At 36.4% G+C, this 26,238-nt stretch overlaps 1 protein-coding gene across 8 annotated transcripts in view; it reads right to left on the bottom strand.

The window, feature by feature from the left end:
* HERC1 (HECT and RLD domain containing E3 ubiquitin protein ligase family member 1) overlaps positions 1-26,238 on the bottom strand; it is a 190,806-nt gene that overhangs the window by 91,841 nt on the left and 72,727 nt on the right. For 6 of the 8 annotated variants that reach the window (XM_059180731.1, XM_059180733.1, XM_059180732.1 and 3 more), the window contains 11 exons: positions 23,343-23,495; positions 23,086-23,218; positions 21,526-21,717; positions 18,118-18,339; positions 16,021-16,194; positions 14,080-14,194; positions 13,871-13,991; positions 11,260-11,431; positions 8,436-8,775; positions 7,843-7,963; positions 2,467-2,518 (listed from right to left, as the gene is read on the bottom strand). In XM_059180731.1, coding sequence (XP_059036714.1) covers positions 2,467-2,518; positions 7,843-7,963; positions 8,436-8,775; positions 11,260-11,431; positions 13,871-13,991; positions 14,080-14,194; positions 16,021-16,194; positions 18,118-18,339; positions 21,526-21,717; positions 23,086-23,218; positions 23,343-23,495 — 1,795 coding nt within the window. The remainder of the gene's footprint in view (positions 1-2,466; positions 2,519-7,842; positions 7,964-8,435; positions 8,776-11,259; positions 11,432-13,870; positions 13,992-14,079; positions 14,195-16,020; positions 16,195-18,117; positions 18,340-21,525; positions 21,718-23,085; positions 23,219-23,342; positions 23,496-26,238) is intronic. The other 2 variants (XM_059180736.1, XM_059180734.1) reach the window with 1 other exon arrangement.

The raw sequence follows: 26,238 nt of genomic DNA on the forward strand, positions 1-26,238 counted from the left end.
AAGTGTGTAGAAGTCTCACTTAGCTGGACAGCTGTTTGTCCTTCATTGCTCAAGTTAGAATCAGAACACCTAAATGGCCCCAAACAGTTCTCAGACTTGGTTGGTTCACCTGCCCAACTCAAGATAGGCATACTAAGGCTTATGGCATCTGGTCCATATTGGCAATAATAAGGAAAAAATAGGGTAGCTTATTTTACCATTACTTAAGAGCAAAACAAAACAAAAAAAAAAAAACCCACCATTGTCAGAAGGTAGTTAGTAAATATACATGATCTTTAAAAATTCCTTTCAAAATATATTCTCCTAAACGTATTTTCAATATTTGTTTCTTTTAAAGAAGGTAATCCATAATAAAACTATTATATGTACATTTTCATTGTTTAATCCACAAGCTCCAAGATTCATGAGATTGAAACCTACTTATTTTTGCTGCCCTTCCTAAAATAGTACTTCTACTTTCTAGTCACCTATATCTAGGAACAAAGTCATTAGCAGCAGACTTTTTCCTCTGAGAACATTAAAATGTAATGATTACTAAGATAAATTGTTACCATATTAAGTGATATCATGAAAACTTATTTAACTAGTTTGCCTCCCTATTATAATTTCCTAAATGGATAATTAAAAATAAAAACTTTTCCCAAGAGATCCTATATTTGCTTTTCTGTTTTCAACAAAATAAAGTTAAATTCCAACAGGTTAATAGATTTTGGTACTATCTTGAGCTTTTTGGAAAAGGTAGTTTAGCCACAAACAAAATTTGGATTAATGGCTTAGTTCATTTGTATCTATTTAGATCTAAAACTACAGAAACTCCAGATCAGCTTACAGGATAAGAGTTTTAAAACCTGAATAGGTAGCAACTCTAGGACAGTAATTCTGAAGTGTTACAGTAATTCCTCCTAAGTAATTTACACCTGAATTCTAGGGTATGCTTAATTCAAAGATAAAGATACCACTTTCTATTTTATTCTAAACATTACTTTGCTGTCATGGATAATATAGACTAAGTCTCACATTTGTATTTCCATACAAATTTGTATTTCCACAAACAAGATTTTGAGAGAAAAGAAAATTTTAGCTAATGGACTATCACATATGAATATAATTACTATAGTAGGAAGCTCTTAAACTGTAGACTAGATCCCTTACGCTACTTGGTTAAGTTTGGAAACATCTCTCTAGCACCAAATGATATGCATTCGTTAACATTACAGAAATTTTAGCAACAGGGCTCACCTGAGCTAACCAAAAATTTAATTCCTAAGTGGTTAAGGAAAAGAATTCTCTGGCTAATTATGGCAGATGAACAGCCAATTTTCAAAGAATTAGAAAATAATAAAGTACATGCTGTACATTATATTAAACATCTTTTTCATATATAAGCACCTTATAATTTTTTTAGAAACCCAGCAGCTACGTTATAACCCAACAGATATGTTACAGTCTCCAAAGACTTTCCAATAAAGAAAGCACCAGTTCTAGTCATTAGTCCTAGTATTTCAGAAAAGTCATTCTCTGTATTCTAATTATAGGACAAAATATTATCATATTCTAAGTTATAAGCACAAAAATGAAAAAACTGTGTGTGTGTTTCTCCTTATTCCTCAGTTTTCCCTTCATTTCTCAAATGTTTTCCTGTGGAGGGGAAACCTAACATCCTGCCAAGGAAGCTATGAAGACCTTTCTTTTGAAGTACAGAAGACTTAATATCATAAGAAAAAATTTTTCCCACAGGCTTTTAAAAAATTGCCACTAGTGCCAACTCTGAACATCTCCTATTTTCACAACCACAGTAAAAATGGGTTTAATAAGAGTGCCAGGTAATACAGAATAATACTTGGAGAGTTTTTAGTTATCCCTGAATTTAGATTCTCTGAAACTGCTATCCTTTCCATACATCTGTATATATAACCAAGAGTAAACTACATTATTCACTAAGGTAGAGCTTCTAACAAACAAGCTTAACTCTTGATGACATTCTAAAACTGTTCCTCATGGAAAAATTTCTGCCTAGAAATCCTAAGTTCATGCCTTACATGCTTCATCTTAAGAGGCAAAGAGAAGAGGGGAAAAAAGTAGCAACTTTCTGAAAGTATGCATGGGTATGTGGGAGGGTTAATGGAGAAGAGCTCTCCCTGAAACACCTTTTAAACTATGGCAACTATACCAGTGAACTAAAACATGGCAAATCATGTCCATAACCTCCAAAATGTAAAGCATTGCTTCTGGAGTTCCACTGGACTTTTTACAAAGTCAAAACACATGACAAATGAGAAACAGAACAGATTATTAACTCCTAGACATTTCTAGATTTTAAAGAAAATGATCTTCCTTTTAAGTCTTCCAATAAGATGTTTGTATGTTTGTTTCTGCAATAACACTTCAATGACAATCATATCTAAATACATCAGATATAATAACAGCTACTTCATTTAACCAGATTTTTAATATCTTAATAGTTACCTCTCTTTCTATGAGATGATGCCAAATCCAAATCAACATTTCGTCTTCCACTCTATTAAGTTAAAAATAAATGATAAAATTTAGTTGTGAAAAGTGTTTTAAAATTAAGATTTAATACAATATTAGAGCAAAAATATATATATAATTATAGCAATGTGCTGCTTATTCACAAGTCAAGTAAGATTAAAAATATAAAGTCTCTAAAATCCCACAAAAAACAGCTCTAAGAAAGCCCAGCTACAATTCTGAGATACTAAAACACAAAGTCAAGGTATACACTAATAAACACTGCAAAGTAGCACAAGTTTTTCTTTGTTGTCACCTTTTCTTCTTTGGAATCCTTGTCTTTTATTTTCTGAACATACCATGACCTTATTAATACCTTCTAGATGTCTAAAGCCCCCTGTAGCAAAGTTCTGTTTTCAAAAATTATTACTTGCTCCATTCCCACTTTACATTTTTTCAAGAGCCCAACTAGTGTTGGCTAGGTGTTTAGAGAAAGAGGATCTGATGAATCTATACTAACAGAAAAATAACATGGTCTTAAATCTTAATCTTAAATCTCCTAGAAGTATTTTGAAAGATTTTAAAATGTTTTAAAAAGCCTGTTAAATATAAACATCTCAAATTGGTCAAACTGCAGACTGCTCAATAAAAACAGTGAAGGCTTTCAGGAAGAACACAAGTATATTTCTGTTGGGGAGCATGTGTAGACAACTATCTGCTTTGCTCATATGCCCAACCAAAAACCATAGGTGGCTTATTTACACACAGACTTGACATAATAGTCTTAGGAAGTCCATTCATACTCTATCATACAATTAAAAAAACTGGTGACAAAGAAGAAAGGTTGCAGAAATGACAAAATAGACTCATTTAGGAAATGTCACTGTAGAAAATTGTTACCTGGTTACAAACAGACACATGTACCAACATTGTGGATAAACACATACTGTCTTACACACACACACACACACACACCAAAAAGAAGTATAGTGTCAGGCCATCTAGTGCTGGACAAAACACCAAATGTCACAATAACTCCTGAAGATATCACTGTGTCATGCAATAAAATATTTTTATCACATAGTACCTCTGTCATGAAGACTCATGGAAGAATTTTATCTCAGGCCTCAGAACCAGGATTATCTGTGTTTCTTTGAACAACTAGTTTGTATCTTTTAGACATTGAATCATATGAGTCATGCTTTTCCTATCTGGTGGCTCACCTTCAGCAGGACATCACAGGAGTACTGAGGTATACAAATCTTATACAGGGATTTACCTCTCAGCTTCTTTCAGCTCTAATTAATTAATCTAATTTATACCTTGATAAATTATTTCTTTTTATACACTAAATCAAATACTTTGTGAAATAAGGGGGAGAAGGGGTAGATTAAGAGACTGTAGTACAAAATGTTGGTATGACAACTGTCAATCAAATAGTTAAACTTAGGTTAAATCAACTGTTTGCTGAGGTTTTTCTGTTTACTAAGACAGAGAAGAAGATATATATCATATAATACTCTTTATAAAAGAAGGATAAAGATGAGGCACCTGGGTGACCAGGTCCGTTAAGCATCTGACTCTTGGTTTCAGGTCAGATCATGATCTCACATCATGAGACTGAGCCTTGCACTGGCCTCCACAGTTGAGTGCTGAGTCTGCTTGAGATTCTTTCTCCCACTCCCACAGACCCACCTGCTCATGCTCGCTAACTTTCTAAAATAAATAAATCTTAAAAAAAATAATAAAAGAAATATACTTAGCATTAAGCTAACTTTAATTATTTAAGAAAGCATTTCACTCATTCATTATTCAGAATAAATGAAATACTCCTAGATATCAAGGATATGAATGGTAATCCTAAATAACCTCAGACAGAAGGATAATATATTTTAGCTGGAAAAACCCAAAACTGCCCACACTGCTTGCTCTTCTTCATGTATACCAGGCTCTCTAAAAATGAAGGCTTAGCCCAGGTTTCCTTTTAGCAGCAAAAGAATTTGCTCTGGTTCCTGACTCTCCCACCTCTTACAATACTATCTTTCAAACATTCCATAAGTAAAGATGAACATGAATAAACCTTTTCAAAAATGTGCTTATTAATCTTTTAAAAACTGTATGCAAACTAAATGAACAATCCTAGCAATTAAATCTGAGGCTAGTCCACCTCTACTGATCTGTCTTTCCATTGTTTCGAAAACATAATTTTCAAAATGTTTTAAATTATATTACCAAATTTGTTCTTTACAACAACCCAGTTGAGGTCAGCGTAACAGGTAGTTTTATAGTTTTATTCTCTATTTCAAAGATAAAGAAGCAAGGGCTCAGAAAAGTTAAGTGTCTTGCCCCAGGTGAAAATCAACAGTAAATCATAAGCCTATTGGGACTATGTCCGATTTCATTGTTTGTTTTCTAAAAGTATGTTGCTTTAACTACATCTATCCTCATCTTTCATCTTTTCATTTCAATGGGAATAAATTATCAATATTTTACTATGCTTTGCATATTATAAAAGATATCGGGGCAATACAACAAACCAAGACCTTCTAAGAGGTTTACTGGAAATATTAATAATACAGAAATAAGTCTAAAATGAGACAACCCATTAGTGGTTCATCAGAGGTACTAACAAACTGCTATGGAAATAACATGGAGACTCACTGTGAACAACATAATTTTGGAAAAGCTTTCTGGAAGAGTTGACATTTTGGCCAGTTCTTAAGAGAGAGCTAGGATCCCCCACCAATAAAATCCAGGAGAAGAACACTTGAGACAAAAAGTGCTTGAACAGAAGCTCAAGAGGTATATTTCGGGTCTGGCAGGTGGACTACCACACCCAAAATGCAGATTACCACAGGGGTAACTAGCCAAAGGCAGGGAGGAAGTATCTTCCAGAATCTCTGATTTCTGGGTAGGCAGTAGAGAGTCACTGAGTTTTTTGAGTACGAGGGTAGCATGAGAGCAGGTGTTGTTCCTGTGTGCATTTTCAAGAGCTCTAACTCTGGGAACTGTGTCTAAGGAGAGGAACTGAAAAAAAGTAGGGAGATCAGTTTGAAGACTACCAGTCCCAAGCAAAGGTAACAAAGACCTGAATGAAAGAGCAGAAAAGACAGAACAGGTGCTGAAATTTTACCAAAATAAATGGCAATTCAGTCATTAAAAAAACAAAGCAGGAACGCCTGGGTGGCTCAGTTCATTAAGCTGCTGCCTTCAGCTCAGGTCATGATCCGAGAGTCCTGGGATCGAGTCCTGCAATAGGTTCCTTGCTCAGCAGGGAGCCTGCTTCTCTCTCCGCCTCTACCTGCTTGTGAATACTCTCTCTCTCTCTCTCTCTCTCTCTGACAAATAAATAAATAAATAAATAAATAAAATATTTAAAAACAAACAAACAAAAACAAGAAAATAAAGCAAATCAAGACAATTTTAGTGACTGCCTACTATGTACCAGGTACTAAAGGTGTTTCTAAATAGCAGCAAATGAAAGAGCAAAACTCCTCCTCAAAGAGCTTATATGCTTATGTAGGATAACAAAAACTGATGAATACCTATAATAAATAAGTAAATTATGTTAGGTACTGGAGGAGGAAGGGGACACAAAACAACAAAAAAACCCAGGAAGGTCAGGTGGACAGGTAATGAATATGGGGAAAGGAGGGCAAACAGCAATCATAGAGGTAGGCCTCACTAAAAAAGTAACATCAGAATGAAAAGCTGAAGTGAGGGTATTAGCCAGGCAGACAAAAGTATTCTAGTGGGAAGAAAGAGCTGGGTAAAGGCCCTAAGGAGAAGCTGTGTGGTATGTTCACAAAAAGGTCAAGAGGCCACTGTGGCAGAGGGAGAGTCCTCACCCGAGAAGGACAATAGTAGAAGAGAACAAAATGACAGTGGGGCCAGCAAATGCAGTCTTATAGGCCCTTGTAAGGCTTCTGAGCTGAGAAAAAGTGAAGTCATTGGAGGTTTGAGAAGAGAAGGGACATGATCTGTGTTATAAAATTATGATGGCGGGGGAGACTATGTAATGAGACTGATCAGATTGGAAAAAAAAAAAAAAAGCAAATCTCAAAGGCTGTAAGACTGGGAACATGAACTGTGAGCACAGAGCTACAAATGGTAATAAAGAATAAAAGGAAGAAAACAAACAAAAACATCATGATACAATGAAACCTCCTTAAAGACACTGTTGGGCTTTCCTTAGAAGATGAATCTTTTATGCTTAGACGTTTCTTTTAAACAACAGCTTTCTGTTCATGTAGCCCTTTATACCTTTCAAAAATATTTTCATATGCATCATCTCAATTCACACAACAGAGAAATTTCAGAGCTAAAAATGGAGCTTATAGACCACTGAATCCAAAAAACCAGTTTCTGTTTGAACTGCTGTGTGACATGGCCACAGTCTCACAGCTCCTCAGAAGTAGAATCAAGGCCAGAAGCCAAGTCTCAAACATTGCCATAAATACAACAGACACTAATGATCTAACACAATTCTCTGGAACACCAAGGCCCAGAGAAGTCAAGTAACACATATGGATTATTCACATACAAGACAGAGGAACAGCCAAACTAAAAATCCAGCTATGAACTCCAAGTCCAAAGCTACTCAAATAGAAGCAATCTCTTAAAGACAGTTTTCACACTATAATTTACCTATCACACTATAGTATACTTCACTTCTTACTTCTTAGGTAAATTACCATCTTGCCTGCAGTCTAGGTCCTGAAGCTTTTTGGGTAGATAACTGGAAGGTACTGAAAGATTTTAAGTAGAGGAGATATAAAAAGACATGTGAAATGTGGAAAATGGGCACAAAACAAGAGGCTGAGATGCTTCTGGAGTTGTCCAAGCAAAAGAAGAGGTAAGTTTGAAACAGAACAGTGGCAAAAGAGATGGAAAGGGCATATGAGAAATATATTAAGGGTAACATTTTCAAGATTTGACTAACTGAAGTGTAGGAGTGTGGGAGTTTGCAAAGACGAGAAAATAAGTAAAAGGATGAATCCTGGGTAGTTAATAATACCACCTACTAAGACAGGGAATATAATAAGACAAGAAGATTTGAAAGAAAGATGAATTTATTTTTAGATAGGTTAAGATTGGGGTAACCTCACTCAGGTGGAATGTCCATCAAGGAATCAGATATATGAATCTGGAGTTTAGAAAGAAGTCAAAGCTAAAGGTAGAAATCTGAGAGTCATTAACATATAGGTGGTAAATATCTATGCAATATAGTTACCTTATTTCTCTTAAAAGTTCTTTTTTAAAAAGCTCTTTTATGTCAAGACAAACACATATTACTTACTGTCACCAAAGTCTTATGTACCTATACCCTGAAAACAAAAATCCCTCTTTACTAAAACTAGGTATACCTACCAGTGCATAACCCTCTTCATCTGATTCAGGCTGAGACAAATCAGATTCACTCCTCGATTTGATCAGTCTATAATTTGGACTTGCGTGGACTAGCCGGCTCTCTGCAGTAAGACTTTCACTCCTGTCTCACAGGCACAAAGAGAAGTTTTTCAATTTGGGACTGTTAGTTAACATAAAATTCAATGGAACTAGCAGCATAGAGATAATACACAAACAGTGAGGAGTAATTCTATTTGTCAATGGGAAATCATGACTCTTGTGTAAGCACAAAACCTTTTATAATTACATCAAAATAACTTGCACGCCACTGAATTGCAGAGATGCAAATAAATTCATGTTTGTCAACTGCTGCTGTTTGTATGTATGAAAAATTGTGCCTCATTTAATCAGAAATGTATGTTCCAGGTTGAATCAGTATCACTCTTTAAATTACTTTAATACATTAACACATTATTTCACAATACTCAATTTGTATTTCCTCCTCCATGTCTGTATTAATTTCAGAGACCACTATGACTTCGAGAATAAAGAATTTCAATGCATAATGTAACAAAGGGGGTCAAATAACATTTTAAGCTTCTAGTCAGTCCCACCTGGTCATAAGTCCACCCCCTTCAGAGGCACTTGTTGAAGGCTGCTGCAACTGTCCTTCTTCCTTTCGCTTCTGAAGCTCATCAATCACAGGACTTACTCCTAATATTAACAGGGCACACCGATGGATCACAGAGTTGCAGGCAGCAGTGTATACATCCTGACCCTCAGGAAGGTCTGTGCTGACCCTTCGCTCTTGCTGAGACTGAGGAGGTGGATCATCAGCTCGAGCCCCAGACCCTGCCCCACTGTTCATTCTATCTCGATCTCGGCTACGAGCTACTTCACGGGCTGAGAGGAAACACTGAAAGATTTCTGTAACATGCAACACAAAAACAAGGTCTTAACACATGGGGAGAGAAGAGCAAAGAAAATAACAATAAAAATAGTCATAAAGTTTGGATCAAAAATTACTGAAAGAGGGAAAAATTATTTTTTAGACACTAAATACAGACAGTTACCAAGTTAAAATTATCTTAAATACACGTAAAATATTAAACTTTTCACCAAAAATTATAATAGGAAATACAAATGCCTTTACAGAATTTAGATTTGATTTATTCTATTTCTACTCTTACTAATGAGTCAGATCAGTACTTTCCAAAGCGTGGCCCCAGACCAGAAGCATCAACATTATCTGGGTACTCGTTAGAAATGCAAATTACTAGGCCTATCTCAACCCTTCTGAAACTGTAGGCACCGAGCCAGCAATCTGTGTTTTAACAGATCTTCCAGCTAATTCTGAGGTTCACTAAAGTTTCAAAACTACTGGGTAAGATAAAAATAACTACATATTTCTGAAATGTTCGTGACCTTGGTATGAAAAATGTCGGGTTACAAAAGAAACATAAAATTTAAGTTGCAATAGTTATGAAAAGCCCCCTTTCCCCTTCTGAAGTCTATAGAATTCCTACCATCTACATTTTGCTGTATCTCCAACACATTTTTTAAAAGTACAACCTCTAAAGTTCTTTGCTGAAACTGTGTATGGTTATAATATACAGTCAAAATTGCCTCTAGACCCAAGTGGCATCAACCCTTCCCAATTCACAAGTGTAAAAAGTCACTGATTTTATTAAGGTTCTGATGCAGTAGTAGATACTCCACAATAGGAATGTTTTGCTCAAATTTGGAGTGAAAACAGTATTCTTATTGGGAACCCAAGGAGAAAAGTTGGTAAAATACTAGATTCATCTGTTCATACCAAAGTACAAACTTTAAAAATGGATTTTATATGTGTATTTTATAGAATTATTATAGCATTATTTTCATACGCTGTTTTTAGAGTCTCTTATTTCTGCAAAAATCACAGCAACAAACTCAAGAGTACAAAGCTGGAAATCATTTAAAGTAATTAAGAGAATGGTCACTGGAATTTGGGGGCATATCTCACTCTATCTAGTTCCAGCTGCTAATAATAGTGGCCACACGCACATAATTTTGTCTCCTTTAACCTCAGCCTGCCCACCTTTAAAATAGGCTAAGTGTTAGAGTGCATCTCACTAGACTGTTGTCAGGATTATCAGCTAATCTATGAGAAGCATTTGACCCAGTGTTCAGTGGATAACATAGGTGCTCAAAAACCATAGCTGGTTTAAAAATTACTACTCCATGGATGACTACTACACTTTCTTTACTATAATTAAGGGTCATATTTTGCTATTGTGTTTTACCCTTTGGACTTTACTTTCCAGAATTTCTGAACTAAGTTTTAACTGCAAAAGTTCTTTCAGCCTAGGTTTTTAAGATATAATTATTTTCCCTCCCCATCTCCAATCCCCTTTTTCCTTGTTTTTTGTTTTTGTTTTTGTTTTTTTTTCCTGTGGTTTTTGGGTTTGGGCCACCTCCAAATCATTTTTAGAAGTATGCAGAACACAAACAAACTGATAATAAAATAAGTGTCAAATTGATACATATAGACAATCCTAATACCAAATGTATAGCTAGCCATAATATTTTAACTTACAAAGTAAGTACACATTTTAATTTGAAAAAGCCAAATCACTCAAAAGATACTAACAAGTGTTTAAAAACATGGATATCTCCTTTTAAACATCTAAATGAGAGGCGCCTGGGTGGCTCAGTGGGTTAAGCCTCTGCCTTCAGTTCAGGTCGTGATCCCGGGCTCCTGGGATCGAGCCCCACATCGGGCTCTCTGCTCAGCAGGGAGCCTGCTTTCCTTCCTCTCTCTCTGCCTGCCTCTCTGCCTACTTGTGATCTCTCTCTGTCAAATAAATAAATAAGATCTTTATTTAAACATCTAAATGATTATGTTTAAAAATTATGTTACCTTGGAATATACAAGTATGAAAAGTATTATTCACTGAGCTAATAGTCTCACGTATATTCTTGCTCTCTACTGACAATGGCTGTAATTAGAGGGTGAAATTTATAATTTTAGGAAGTATAACATATAAAAAGTAATAGGCTCGCCTAGTAAATGCAGAAAGGGCCTCTCTTCCTCACCACACAGAGGTTGGCCAAGCCTGTGGACAAACTGCTAACCTCGAAAACAAACTCTAAATGACCTTATCCAATCACTCATGGGCATCACTTCATGCATAAGACTTAGTAGAACAGTTATTATTTCTAAAAGCCTGCTTTCAGAGCTTTTCAGCCCAAAACATGCAATATAATAGCTTCAAAAGGTAACTAGCACAGTTTTAAGAGCTGAAACATTAACTAATGTAAACTGAGATCACCAGTAGAATATCAGATCCTTTTAGAAAAACCATAGAGAAATTTTTGCCTTTCTCTTTTCCAGTTAGTTCCCCTAACATGAAGAATGCCACAAGTGTATCTGTGAAGTAAGAAGGGTGTACTCACTGCCAGCTGTCATCACTTCATGTTCCCGTTCTTCTTCTTCATCCTCTGGCTCGGGATGCCCCTCTTCCCGGTCTCGCTCAGCCTGTTCTTCCATTTCAGCTTCTTCATCAATGGTCCGGGTAAATGAGTGCTCCTGAGGATCAACATCTGCAGAGTCTTGGTTTTCTGAGATCTTAGAGAAATAATCAAAGCTACATTGAATATTTTTTTCAAAAACTTGGAAAACTTTATTAAAACTTGACTTTTTTTATAATACTACTAATATCACTAACGCATGAATTTTACTACAAAAACCCAAAAGATACACTGGATAAATCTGGAAGTTTAGAAAAAATGTATGTACACCAGAGACACCTATATGCCCTCCTATCCCCAGTATATTGATTAGAATGTCATGTTATAAGTTGATTCAAATTTATAGTTATTCAGCTATAAAATCCTACAGAGCTGCATTAAAATGGGTTGAGTGTAAAACCAAGCTAAAAGGAAATTTAAAAACATGAATTTTTATACCATCCAATCTCCTTCAAGCTGTGTATGTTATTTTATTACTCTGTATAAATGTTTTAACAATTCTAATTTAAAACAGTATTTTTCAAACTTTTTTTTTTTGGTGAGAACATTTAACTTTACTCTCTAAGCAAATTTCAGTTATACAAACAGTACTGTTTTTAAGGGTTTTTTTCTTTGTTTTACCCTAAAGAAATCAAAAGTAAGAAATCTGATAAGGACAATGTTAATTTTATTTCCCACAGTGGTTCAGCTACTGGACAGAGTCCTTACAAAAGATATTAAGAGCCTCAGGGACGCATAGGTAGCTCAGTCATTGGATATCTGCCTTTGGCTGGGATCATGATCCCAGCATCCTCGGATCATGCCTCATATCAGGCTACTTCCTCAGCGGGGAGTCTGCTTCTCCCTCTCTAGATCCACCATGCTTATGTTCCCTCTCTATCTGTCATAAATAAACACAATATTTTTTTAAAAAAAAAGATATGAGGAGCCTCAGAATCACCTCCCCCATAAATTTTAGTATAAAGTAAAAGTGAAAATTTTTATTTAATGCATAATAAATGCATAAATAAATAATAAATTCAATGCATAATAAATATTTTGTGATTGAAAGCCAGTAAACAACCTGAGAATTTCATAGAGCCATCAGACTCATACACATACAATGTATAAGTCACTTATCCCTATAATATGAAGTTTCAAATCCAGGCCTCAACAAAATGGCAAATTAATACATTTCATGGACATTCAAAGTCACTAACAAATAGATCCATTAAATCAGTGCATGACAAAAGAATACTATAATACAAATGCAGAGAAAGAGTTTGTTTTTTAAAATCTAAGATCTCAATAACAGTATAAAGCATCTAATGTATGAAGTTTTAAAGTAAGCATTTCTGAAGGTGATGTATTATCCAGGCTTATAATTATAGGATCATGTTATCAGGACTACCAAGCACTTTAAAAATCACCTATTTTTGTTGCAGGAATAACTTCTGGAGCATTCTTCTCTTTCTTTTTTTTTTTTTTTCCTAGAGAGAGAGAGCATGCACGAGAGAGCAAGCAGGGTGAGGGGTAGAGTGGGGGAGGGGGTGTGGAGAGAGAGAATCTTAAGCAGGCTCCACATCCAGTGTGGAGCCCTACACTGGGCTCAATCTCACAACCTTAAGATCAAGACCTGAGCTGATAACAAGAATCAGACTTAACTCACTGAACCACTCAGGCACCCCACTTCTGGAGCAGTCTTAAAAGGTTTCAATCCTTTTTAAAAAGATTTTTTTTATTTATTTATTTATTTATTTATTTATTTGAGAGAATGAGAGAGAGAGAGCACAAGCTGACAAGGAGGGTCAGGGCAGAGGGAGAAGCAGGCTCCCCATCGAGGAGGGAGTCCGATGTGGGACTCAATCCCAGGACCCTGGAATCATATGACTTGAGCTGAAGGCAGATGCTTAACTAACTGCGCCACTTAACCATCAGTGGTGGACAACTCTAATTATGAGAAGGCTCTCTTCCTTATATTCAGCTATCAGTGATACCCCATTCAATTGTGACCCTTTGGTACTACCTATACCCTCTGGTACAAGAAACAAACTTACTTCCTCTTCTACAGGGAAGCTTTATTTTTAAGGCAAATATCAATTCACTCCCTTTTTCATTTCCCTAGGCTAAACATTTTTGACACTTCCAGTTCTTACAGAAGATGACTTTCAGACCTTTCACCAATCCAAGGTAGCTTTTGTTAATGTCCCTCATAAATTATAGCACCCCAAATTAAATATGGTAATTCAAATATAGTCTAATCAACATAAAATAAAGAAATAATATTTCATATGCTTTACACAACTCTACTTGTTATTACTTATACAGCCTATGAATATACAAACTTTCTTAGCAGCCATGTCACTTGATAAAGTGGGTTAAATAACCCCCAAATCTTTTGCTTATCTAATTTCTTCACTATATAAAGAAGTATGTACTCAATATTTTATCCAGCATCTGCAATAATCAAGGCACGTTTTTTCTGTCACATAAACCAATTTGGAGCTACATCTCACAGCCTGCAGAAAAACAGAAATTAACTGATTTCCAACTTTACCCATCTGTCTCGTGATGATGACCTGGTCTGAATAAGTTCAAGGTTCTTGCAAGCAAGTAAACGACTTCGAACTTTGTACACACAACGGTACACTTCTGATAAGCTTTTACCAGGTTGATATCTAAATAAAGAACCAAAATAGAAAAGTTACCTAATTTCTAACATCATGAGAGCAAATATTTGTCTGAGGATAGTTTTAAGTTACTTGCCGGCTTTCTCCACATGCTTGGCTAAGTAAATTTGTGTGTTTCAGAAGCGCTGCAAGAACAAATCTAGACACAGTGTCCAAGAGTGACTCATTACTTAAAGTTGCACTGTCCCAATCTGAAAACAAAAATGATGCATTGACATTTAAAAGGACTCAGAAAACAGTTCAGAATAATTTTAATCACTTTAGTAATCCAACATCCGAATGATATCATTTTCCTAAACATTATTTAACATATGTACCTACTATATGTTCCTTGTGCTAGGGACCTAGCAGCTAACAAATCTAAGTCTCTGATCTCACAGAATTTCTTTTCTAGCTGGGGCCAATAAATACAAAAATTAGTGTGACAGCAAAGTACTGTCACAGAGAGACAAATAAAGAGAGAAATATAAAAAATAGAGAGAAAAATAAAGCAGTGTGGAATTACTATTTTATATAGGCTGGTTTGCAAAGATCTTGGATAAGATACAGGTGGGCAGAGATGTAGATGAAGTCAGGGAAGGTGCCATACGGAAACCGTGTCCCCTCAGAAAAAAATAGTATAGAGGCCCTGAGGTAGATTCAAGGAGGTCACTGTGGCTGGAACAAAGGGTGCATTCACAAGTGGTAGGAGACATTAGAAAGTTTGCTAGAGACCAGATCATATAGGCCTTGCAGGCCACTGCAGGTCCTTTATAGATTTTACCCTTGAGGGAACTGGGAAGCACCTCAGAAGGCTTTGAACAAAGATACAATATGATCTGACTCGTGTTTTAAAAGGCAGACTTTGACTGCTGCATGGTGAACTGGAGAGGGACAGCAACAGCAGTACTGGAGTGATTCAGGTGAGAAACAATGGCGTCTCAGACCAAAGCAATAGCAGCAGAAGTGGTGAGAAGTGGTCAGATTCCAAATGTGTTTTAAAGGTAGAGTCGACAGGATTTGTTGATTGATCAGATGGGCGAGTAAGAGAAAAGCCAAAGTTAACTAGAAATGTACTTAGAATGTTGCTGGCATTTACTGAGACAGGAAGAACACTTCAGGAAAACAAGGAGCTGAAATGAGGAGTATGGTTTTGAGCACTATCTATTATAGCATCCTTATGGAGATACTGAGCAAACTAGTCAAGAGAGAACATATCTGGTATCTGAGGCCATGAAGTAGATATTATGAACATTATAATGAAATGAATTAGGTAAGAAATCAAAACATTTGGACACAGATGAATACTTGCAATAGAAAACCAAAATCACAGCATTAGATAATAAGAAATAGGTGGGTGTTTTCTTTAATTCCATGTTAGCATACTAGTACTGTATTTTAAAAATGTAGTATATTCGGTAGATTCCAAATGGGTGTAGGAGGTTTATTGTCTGCTAAACTCTTGTTAATTTGACAGATTTACCATGCTACTTAAAAATAAAGCCAAACAAACAGAAAACACTCATAGAAAATATCAAGCCCCAAGTTAAGTTTTGTTCTTAATCCTTCTTAAATCTCCTATCTCAGATAAAATTTTACATCTTGGTTTTCCAGTCATTTCTGTATGCTTAGGGAAAAAACTAAACTCAGACTTACCTATTTTATAGGCAAATAAAAACCCCCCAAAAACCAAACAACAAACAAATCCTGACAATATAAACATGTCTGATTAAACAAGACTCTTAAACTAGACCCATTTATACTGCAGGAAATACTTCAGTAAAATGTTTGCCTCTGGATTTATCTTTTATATAAATCTGTTTTCCCACAGTAGGTTTGCTTAAAGTGGGATACATACCTAGACTGTTTTCCACAAAGAGGAAAAAGAAATTTACATTTAATGTTATTTGTAAAATGCTTTTTCCTATAAAAAAGTAATAGAGTGATCCCTGTGTTTCCTGCTTACACATATTACGTATCTATTAGTCAGTATTCTAAGCTATCTCCGTATTTACCAACTCCGTCCTCTTCATCTTACCTTTACTAACAGCATAATCCTGCATGCTGATCCAAAGGCTTCGTGCAGGCTCTTTTGAACAACCCAATGCCAAGTCTACATACACAGCAATTTCAGGCCGCAGTTTGTAATCAAAAGGCTTCTGTTCTTCATTGCCTGAAAGAGCTACTTCTAACAGGCAACTCATACATTTATCTAAAAATAATTATTCAAGTGACCAATTTTAAGCCTGAACAATTTTGGTACTACAAATAAAATCTTATCACTTTTACTTAATCCATATTTAATAATACATTTCAAACCATTTTAAGAAGATGTACAAAGATAAAGTCCTTTAACATTTCTCAGTGAGAGGTAATATCACCATCCCAACAATCCCCTCCAGGATGTGTGACCAAACGTAACCCCCTGGGAGTTCTGGCATTCTGGTAAGCAAGCACCAGGGAGGCTACATGTCCTATGTTTGAAGCACAGGTCTGGAGAACTCTTCTGTTCAAACTGGAATGAGAAACATGGCACCACTGGGAAAGAGACTAGACAAGAACTTTTTCCTTTTTCTAGACTTAAGGGAAAATAATCAGTTAAGTATGACTCAAGAGAGAGTGAAGATTTCATGAACAGTCTCTCTACTGATATTTACATTTGTTCAAGTAGGTCCTAACTTTTTAATGGGACATTTTGGCATTTAGAATTCATGTTCCATCACAAAAAAATAGCCAATGATAGGATTGGGGGCTAATACCAAAAGTCAATTTAACCTTTAATATAACTGAATTATCCTATGTGTACAATTTTACAAAGGACAATACACTTTTCCTAATACATGCAAGTATTTCAACATAAAATGAAACATTTTAATAGCTTCATGATTTTATAATTTTAAAAACTGAAAGATAACATTCAAATTGAAATTTATTTTATTCATACTAAAGTCCAGTTAATTGACTGAAGTAAGTACACAAAAATATGAGGAAGGCACACATAAAGATACTTTCGTCCTCAAGAGGACATTTGTGATATCACAGAACTAAAAACTGACAGCACTGGAACCTTGTTCACAATGTTAAACATTCCTTGAAAAACCATTTTACTTTTCTTAATATAACTGTATCTTAAGTGCCAGTCTAGCATTCAAAAACCATGGCCAGAATCACTCGCTGGTTCATAAATGAAATGATGAATATATGCTCTCTATTTGGAAAAGGAGGAAAATCTTCAGCAGCTCTTCTCACTCCCACTCCCCAACCCTCTAAACCCAAAGCAGAATATGTGCTTTTTGTCTTAGTTACTATTTTTTGTTTTCCCTCTCGATTGAGATTCTCTTAGATTAAGATTTCTCTTGACTTTCCTTTTTGGGCATTCTCTGAGTCTCTTTCTCTCATCAGAGGAACAATGAATTTCAGTCAATAAGACCACATGGGCTATCTAATCTTCTCCTTATTTTATGGACCAACATTATAGACCCAGGGAGATTAAAGGGTCAATCATAAATAACACAACCAGATCATCTGTTCAAGAACTGGAGAAATCTTCATGTTCAGACATTCTGAGAGCTAGCCTAGCAGCAAAAAAGACAAATGGGAGATGAGGCAGGAAAGAGAAACCCAAAGGCAACATAAATAGGGAGAAAAAAAAACAGGGAGAAAAAAATAGGGAAACATACAAGGTGTCATCAGCATGAAAGTAGGATACGCAGGGAGGAGAAGGGATTGTCACTCACATCTGGGAGGTGTCTGAAAACTGAATACTGGGAAGTCATGATAACCTTAGAGAGCTTTACACTATATAAAGCACTTTCATAACCTCCAAACCCCAGAAAACAAGGAATCAAACATATTCCCGTTTTTATAAGTTAAATGACTTGCCCCAAATGAGCAATAAATGACAGGGTGGGACCAGACCTACACTGCCCTAGTTTGGAGGCTCTTTTCACTACACAGTGCTGTAGGATTTAACTTCTTCTAAGGGCTCCAAAAGTCACAGTCTCAGATCCCCCACCCAGCTAATATTTCACTTGTTTACTACCAGTTCTCTAGTCAGCAAACCCAGAAAAAGAGATATCTCCAATGGAGATACAAATACAAGCATGTATTTTAAACACTGTAGAGAAGCCATTACCTAACTGAGGGGTGTCCATTTCTACACCATCACTAAAAAGTGGTGTTTTCATCCAATATGCAGTGTCCTGTTCCTCTGGAGACACAGGGGAGCCCAGAAGCATACCACCAAGACACCGCCCAATAAGGAGAGCAATTGTTCTTTCCAGATCTACAAGCCACACCCAGGACTGGGCTGGCTGAGGTAACGGCATGCCAGCAGGATCAATCAGTTCTGGCCCTCCTAAAAACAAAAACATTAGTAATCACTTTTTATCTGGTATTCAAGAGTCTCAATCATTCTCATTCCTACTGCACTGCAATAAGACATGAAGTAAACTAATTCTACACTGAAAACATAAATTATAACATTTTCTGTATATATTCTCTTTACTAGGCTAACTTAAAATATATTCAAATAACTCTGCCATCAAATAAAATTTCCCTTTTGGAGTTACTAATTTTTTTTTAAGATTTTATTTATTTATTTGACAGACAGAAATCCAGAGAACACAAGTAGGCAGAGAGGCAGGCAGAGAGAGAGCTGGGGAAACAGGTTGTCTGCTGAGCAGAGAGTCCCATGTGGGGCTCGATCCCAGGACCCTGGAATCATGACCTGAACTGAAGGCAGAGGCTTTAACCCACTGAGCCACCCAGGCGCCCAGGAGCCCCTGGAGTTACTAATTTTAAGATAAGCATTAAAACAGTATATGACAGAGACATCCCAAGGGATTCTATTCCTACTTTTCATTATCTAGATCAGATTTCACCATAACAGTGAGTACTTGAGGCAGCTCATCCCTCCAAAATCAATATAAGAATTGATCTAGTAAAATGACACTTATTATTGTTTAATGTTTTTAAGGCCCAAATCAGAACTGTCTTGTACTGAAATCAAGACCCATGATTTATTATACACCTATTTTTAAAAGTTCTTCACTTAAAAAAGAAAAACTATACTTAGCCATAAAGATAGGTACAGATGTCAATCAAATCGCTAAAGAAAAACAAACAAGATTAACATGTCCAAAAACTAGTTATTTAAAAAGACTGATAAAAAAGACAAACCTCTAATAAAAGATGGCATAAATTCAAAAATTAGGACTAAAAAAGAGGATGTAACCACAGTTACACTAGGGATTTTTAAAAAACCGTCAATTTTATACCAATAAATTTGAGGGGCACCTGGATAGCTCAGTCGGTTAACCATCTGTCTTCAGCTCAAGTCATGATCCCAGGGTCCTGAAACTGAGCCCACAAGACTTCCCGCTTAGCGGGAACTCTGCTTTTCCCTCTCCACCGGCCTCTCCCCCAGCTCATGTTCTCTCTCACGTTCTCTCCCTCAAATAAATAATAAAATCTTTAAAAAATGAAAATAACAAAATAACATTTTCTGAAAAGATATCAACTCCCAAAATGGATTTGAGAAGAAACAAAAAAACTAGAGAAGAACAGTAACAACTAAGGAAAGAAAACTAATATAAAGTCTATCTAAACGCCAGGGCCTGGTGGTTTTATAGATAAACTCTTCTAAACCTTCAAAAAAAGCTAACCTCTTTCTTACATAAATAATTTCAGATAAGCAAAGGAAAGGAAGGGTAGACTCCAAAATGATACCATGAAGTTAGTATAATTGTGGCAGTAAAAATGACATAAAAATAACACAAAAGGGCACCTGGGTGGCTCAGTGGGTTAAAGCCTCTGCCTTCAGCTCAGGTCATGGTCTCAGGGTCCTGGGATCGAGTCCCACATCAAGCTCTCTGCTCAGCAGGGAGCCTGCTTCTCTCTCTCTCTCTCTCTCTCTCTGCCTGCCTCTCCATCTACTTGTGATCTCTCTCTGTCAAATAAATAAATAAAATCTTTAAAAAAAAAAACAAAAACACAAAAATGAGAAATTATAGAAAACTATCAGTTATGAGAACACAGATGCAAAAATCCAAAATAAGATGATACCTAACTTATCTAATACAAAAAGAGTGAATCTTAAAAAGTTCTGAGATGCTTTAGAAAAACAAGAGTAGGGCGCCTGGGTGGCTCAGTGGGTTAAGCCGCTGCCTTCAGCTCAGGTCATGATCTCAGGGTGCTGGGATGAGTCCCACATCGGGCTCTGTGCTCAGCAGGGAGCCTGCTTCCCTCTCTCTCTCTCTTTCTGCCTGCATCTCTGCCTACTTGTGATCCCTGTCTGTCAAATAAATAAATAAAATATTAAAAAAAAAAAAAAAAACAAGAGTGAACCTGGAGAGGCTCCATATAAAACCTGACTAACAACCTCCTACAGTTATAACCTTGACACTTGATTTATCTAAACTCAGTGTCATAGAACCATATAATGTTAAAGTAAGACAGGTCCTCATTGTCATCTTGTCCAATTCCAATACTTCTAGAAGAAACGAAGGCTTAAGAAATTATAAGCAACCTGCCCTAGATAATACAGCCAAGTCACTAGCTTTAAGCCTTAGTCCAGGATTCATTCTTTCTTTCTTTCTTTTTTAAGATTTTATTTATTTATTTGACAGAGAGATCACAAGTAGTCAGAGGGGCAGGTAGAAAGAGAGAGAGGAGGAAGCAGGCTGCCTGCCTAGCAGAGAGCCCAATGTGGGACTCCCAGGACCCTGAGATCATGATCTGAGCTAAAGGCAGAGGCTTAACCCACTGAGCCACCCAGGCGCTCTCCAGGATTCTTTCTAATGAAACATGTGGTAGGCTCACTTGAAAGGTTTTTAAGACTTAGTAATGAAACTCCTTTGATAGCCTTATGATAGATTTTAATGTAAAATGCATTAATGTTTTCTAGACATAGTACTTTAAGTTATATCCAAATAAGTATCAAAATCATTTTATAAATTAAGACTGAATTCAAGTGTCATACCTAAAATCAGCATGCTATTTCCTATGAAGTTCCGTTTAAAAAAAAAAAAAATCCACATACAGATTCTCAATTTCCATCTTCTACATTCAGTTATCTATAAATCCAATCAAAATACTAAATATTTTATTGTCAGAGATTTAAAATTAAAGATCTTTTCATTTAAGAAACAGAACTTTTTAATCAAATCAATCCACTGATTGTAAAATGTGTCACTACGCTGCTGACTGAACTGAACTGTGAAAAAATGCTTTCCTATTATCCAAGGTAAGATGTATCCTAATTTCAATGATGTGAAAATTTGAAATAAAACATGTCTCAGCATCAATGAAATACACTACTCAAACCTAATGACCATATAAAGACCCTACTTATGACACTATTACATATGAGCAACTTTCTGAGTTCTCTCATCTCAGTCGCCCTTAAGGCTGCAAATTCTTAGACCATAACAACCCTACCTTTTGATTATGTAAAACACCCGAATATCAGATATGACCTACCTATTGCATGCAAGAGGAATGATTTTTCCCAAAAGCCTTGCTTGTTTTACTGTTTACTTACCATGAAGAGGCCACTGTAACTCTTGGTCTTCTAAAAGTGCAGCAGCTGGCAGGAGTCTATTAAGGCAATCAAGAGGTGGCAACAAGTCGAGGAGGTAACTCAACAGAGGCCGTGCCACTGACACGGGGAGTAACAGTAGAGAGTTAACAATCTGGCAAAGCATACTGCCTGCAGCTGAGACGTATATCACATCTATGAAGGGTAAGAAATTCAACATGGATCAATTGTTTCAAATTTAAAAAAGAAAAAACCTAAAAAATACTATTTTAGTGTAGAACTAGAGTATACTAATTAGATAACTCCTTGTTGAACATGTACCTGGTAGGTGATGTTGCACTAGTATTTACTCACTTTCAGAAAGTACCACCAACAGACACTTTGTGGGAAAGCATATAGATCCCTGTGCCAACAAATTCAAAGGATTATAGCTGCTTCCCTTTAAATGCATTATGAATCTCTCATTCACTAATTTACCTTCATTTGTAGATTTTCTCAAGAAATATTTATTGAGTACAACATACCAAGCACTGTCCTAGGTGAAAGGCAGACAGCCATGAACAAAGAGCTTTTAAAAGTTCCTACCCTCATGATCTTTACATATTGTGTTTTTTAAACCAAATTTACTTTAAAAAAAATTAAGGTCACTTCAAAGCACCTGTCTTTCTATCTATATTCATTTTAAATTAATTTTGTTTCTGTATTTCATTGTATTTGGGGCAGGAAGGACCATCAGAGATGACTTCCATTTGAAGAGATTAAATTTTAAATACCTGTGGAACGACAAAATGAAGGTGTCTAGTAAGCAACGGTTTTAGTTTCTCAGTTTCTTTCTTTATTGAGTTGGGGAACTTCAGAGATAAGGAGGTTTCAGAGAAACGTAAGGAATTTTAGTTGCCTTTGAGACAACCAAGAAAATATACCCAACAATAACTAGAAAGGGCTTTGGTGTGAAAAAGGAATTATCAGCCAGATGCAGATATGGAAATCAACACACTCGGGGTGGTCAAAGGAAATGGGACCAGATCAGATCATTCACGGAGAAAAAAGGGTTGAAGGCAAAACTGAGAGGATCTTAAACATTGAAGGGCATGTCCAAGGAAAAAGAGCTTATAGGAAACAACTGAAAAAAAGTGATCAGAGAGATATGAGGATTGTGACTACAGAGAAACCCAAGAGAAGAAAACATTTCAAGAAGGAAAGTGGGACACTGGCAAATGCTGAAGAAAGGTAGAGAAATAGCAGATAAAAATTCACTTTATGCTATTTTAAATTAATCTTTTTTTAATTATGTTCAGTCAGCAGCAAATTAATCTTTTTGAGTATCACTGAAACGTCTTTAAATTAGGGCTCCATCGTGTCAATTATCATCTTTCAAGATCAGTCATTATCCATCACTGTTACCATCACCCCAAACCCAAATCAAAGGGATCTTTAATAGGAAGGAGATTGAAGACCATTCCTATTCCACTCAGAAGTTTCAGGTCTCTTAAGGCTTTGGGAAGGCTAAGAATTTCTCCTTTATAACCACTGATTAAATGTCAAATCCAGTACCAAACACACCTCTTAATTTTTCTCCAACGCTGCCATTCCAAGGACTTTCTTTGAGCAAATTTGCAGAACGTGAATAAATATCTGTGGCATGAGGCAACAAGAGCTGAAGATGTTTATGAAGCAGCGCCACGCTGCTTGAGTTCTGGGGGGAAAAGTTCTTAAATTACTACTGTGAAAGAGTCAAGGTCCAGAAATATCATGCTTACCCAAATATCTGAGTTTCAAGGTCCCTGGGAGATCATCATAAAAGGCAAAGAATCACATACCTCACTAATGCTATTGATATGGCAAAATGCCAGCAGCTGTTTCTGCAGTGAACACAGGAGTTCATGAAGATGAGCAGGCTGACTGTTTTCTGAAGATGATGTTCCAAGTAGAAATTTATCACTATTCTTTTCTAGCTCTCCAAAGGCTTGATCCTAAGATGATATATAAATGAAGATTATATTTGAAGTGTTTGAAAATGAAGTCAAGACCTACCATAAATGATTCTGATTTAAGAAGCCATTGTCTCCTTTTTCCCCTTATTAATCTTTAAATCCTTGTGCTGTTGTTACTAGCTATTAGCAAAACTTGTTAATTTCAATATGTTTTGCCACTCAAAAAAAAGTAATACACGTTTCATTACAGAAACTTTGAATATAGAGAAAACAGTAGAATACCCACAGACGACATACTACATATTTTAATAAAATTGCTTTCCACAGTTCTTGTGAAAGGTTTGTTTTCACATGGTTGTGAACAGACACAACTGTTCATTTGAACCCAATTCTCAGAAATTAGTTTCTGATTATAAAAGAAGTGGTATCAACTATATTTAAATTTAAAAATACATAGAAAAAAAAGAAATGGACTAAAGAGACATGACAACTAAATACAGTGTGTGATCCTGCATTTGAGGGAGGGGTTGCTACAAAGCACTTTTTTTTAAAGATTTTATTTCTTTGACAGAGAGAGAGGGAGAAGCAGGATCCCTGCAGAGCTCAATCCCATGGCCCGGGGCCCATGACCTGAGCCGAAGGCAGACGCTTAACCGACTGAGCTTAACTGACTATAACCAGGCACCACTATAAGCATAACATTAAGACAGTCATAAAAATGTGAATATGGATTGTATATTAAATTGTATCAATGTTAAATTTTCTGAATAATTGTCCTACTATTATATAAAAGAATGCCCTTCTTAAGAAATACATGCTTGGGGTGCCTAGGTGGCTCTGCCTTCAGCTCGGGTCATGGTCCCAGTGTCCTGGTCCCAGGGTCCTGGGATCAAGCCCCGCATCGGGCTCTCTGCTCGACAGGGAGCCTGCTTCCCTTCCTCTCTCTCTGCCTGCCTCTCTGCCTACTTGTGATCTCTGTCTGTCAAATAAATAAATAAAATCTTAAAAGAAATACATGCTTAAGTATTTAGGAATAGTCAGCATGACATCTATACTCTCAAATGATTTAGAATAAGAAATAGACAGAGATGGTAAAGCTAATTCGGCTGAAGAGTAGAGGGAATTCTCTAATTCTTGAAACTCTTGTGTAAGTTTTAAATTATTTCAAGTTAAAAATATTTTTTTAAAAAACTGTTTTTTGTTTTTTTTTTAAAGATTTTATTTATTTGTCCGAGAGAGAGAGGGAGAGAGCGAGCACAGGCAGACGGAATGGCAGCAGAGGCAGAGGGAGAAGCAGGCTCCCTGCTGAGCAAGGAGCCCGATGTGGGACTCGATCCCAGGACCCTGGGATATGACCTGAGCCGAAGGCAGCTGCTTAACCAACTGAGCCACCCAGGCGTCCCTAAAAAACTGTTCTTCTAAAAAATTTAGAAAATAACAAAACCTTATTAAAAACAAGTTAAAATCACCATTTAGCCAACACCCAAATAAAATCACTATTAATATTTTTTATGTATTTCTTTACTTATTTTTGTGACTTTTGCATTCTTCATAATACTGCATATTGTTTTTAATCTTCTCTTTTCCAACAGATTTGTAAGCATTATGTCCTCACGAACCATGGGTATATAAATTTTAAGAGTCGTAATATTCCCTTGAGCATATGTACCATAATTTACCTAGCCATTTTAGATATTTAAGCTGTTTAAAATTTTGTATCTTGGGGTACTTGGGTGGCTCAGTGGGTTAAAGCTTCTGCCTTCAGCTCAGGTCATGATCCCAGGGTCCTGGGATCGAGCCCCACATGGGGCTCTCTGCTCAGCAGGAAGCCTGCTTCCCCCTCTCTCTCTGCCTGCCTTTCTGCCTACTTGTGATCGCTGTCTGTCAAATAAATAAAATCTTTAAAATAAAATTTTCTATCTTATAAAAATGTGATGAACATCTTTATGCATAAAGTAATGGTCTATGTTTACAACATGCAAGACAGAGTCTCAGCACATTTTAAGGCCCTTGCTTATGTAAGCTGCCAAATAAGCACTGCTACAGACTGAATGTTTGTGTCACTTCAAAATCCGTATGTCGAAACCTAATCCCCAATGTGATGGCATTTGGAGATGGGGCCTTTGGGAAGGGATTAGTGCCCTTATGAGAGAGACCCACTGTGTGAGGACACACAGCAAGAAGACAGCTATTTATGAACCAAGAAGTTGGCACAAACAAATCTGCCAACATTTTGATTTTGGATTTCCCACCTCTTTAATAGTGAGATATAAGTCTGCATTGTCTAAAAGCCACCCAGTCTATGGTATTCTGTTTATAGCAGCCACCCAGGTGCCCCTGTCATTTCAAAATCTTAGACTGTGACAGGGACACCTGGGTGGCTCAGTCACAGTTAAGTGTCTTACTCTTGATTTCGGCTCCAGTCATGATTTCAGGGTCTTGAGATAGAGCCCCATGTCAGCTTCCACACTGGGCATGGAGCCTGCTGGAGATTCTCACCCTTGCACCTCCCTCTTCCCCGCCTCCCAAACCCTCCCATCACACACACACTCTCTCTCATTAAAAAAAAAAAAAGTAAAAGAGCATGACAGATTTGGTTTAAATCACTTTAGAAAGAAACAATAATTTATGATTTTCACCTGAAAGCAATTAATATTTTATTTCCATTTCCATATAACATAGACATCTACCCCAGCCCTAATGATATTAGGAAGGCACTACTTTATTTTTCACTAGTTAATTTTACCTTTAATTGTAGTAAAATACATACAATATCAAATTT

The sequence above is a fragment of the Mustela lutreola genome, chromosome 7 (genome assembly GCF_030435805.1).
Source record: "Mustela lutreola isolate mMusLut2 chromosome 7, mMusLut2.pri, whole genome shotgun sequence".
Classification (NCBI taxonomy): domain Eukaryota; kingdom Metazoa; phylum Chordata; class Mammalia; order Carnivora; family Mustelidae; genus Mustela; species Mustela lutreola.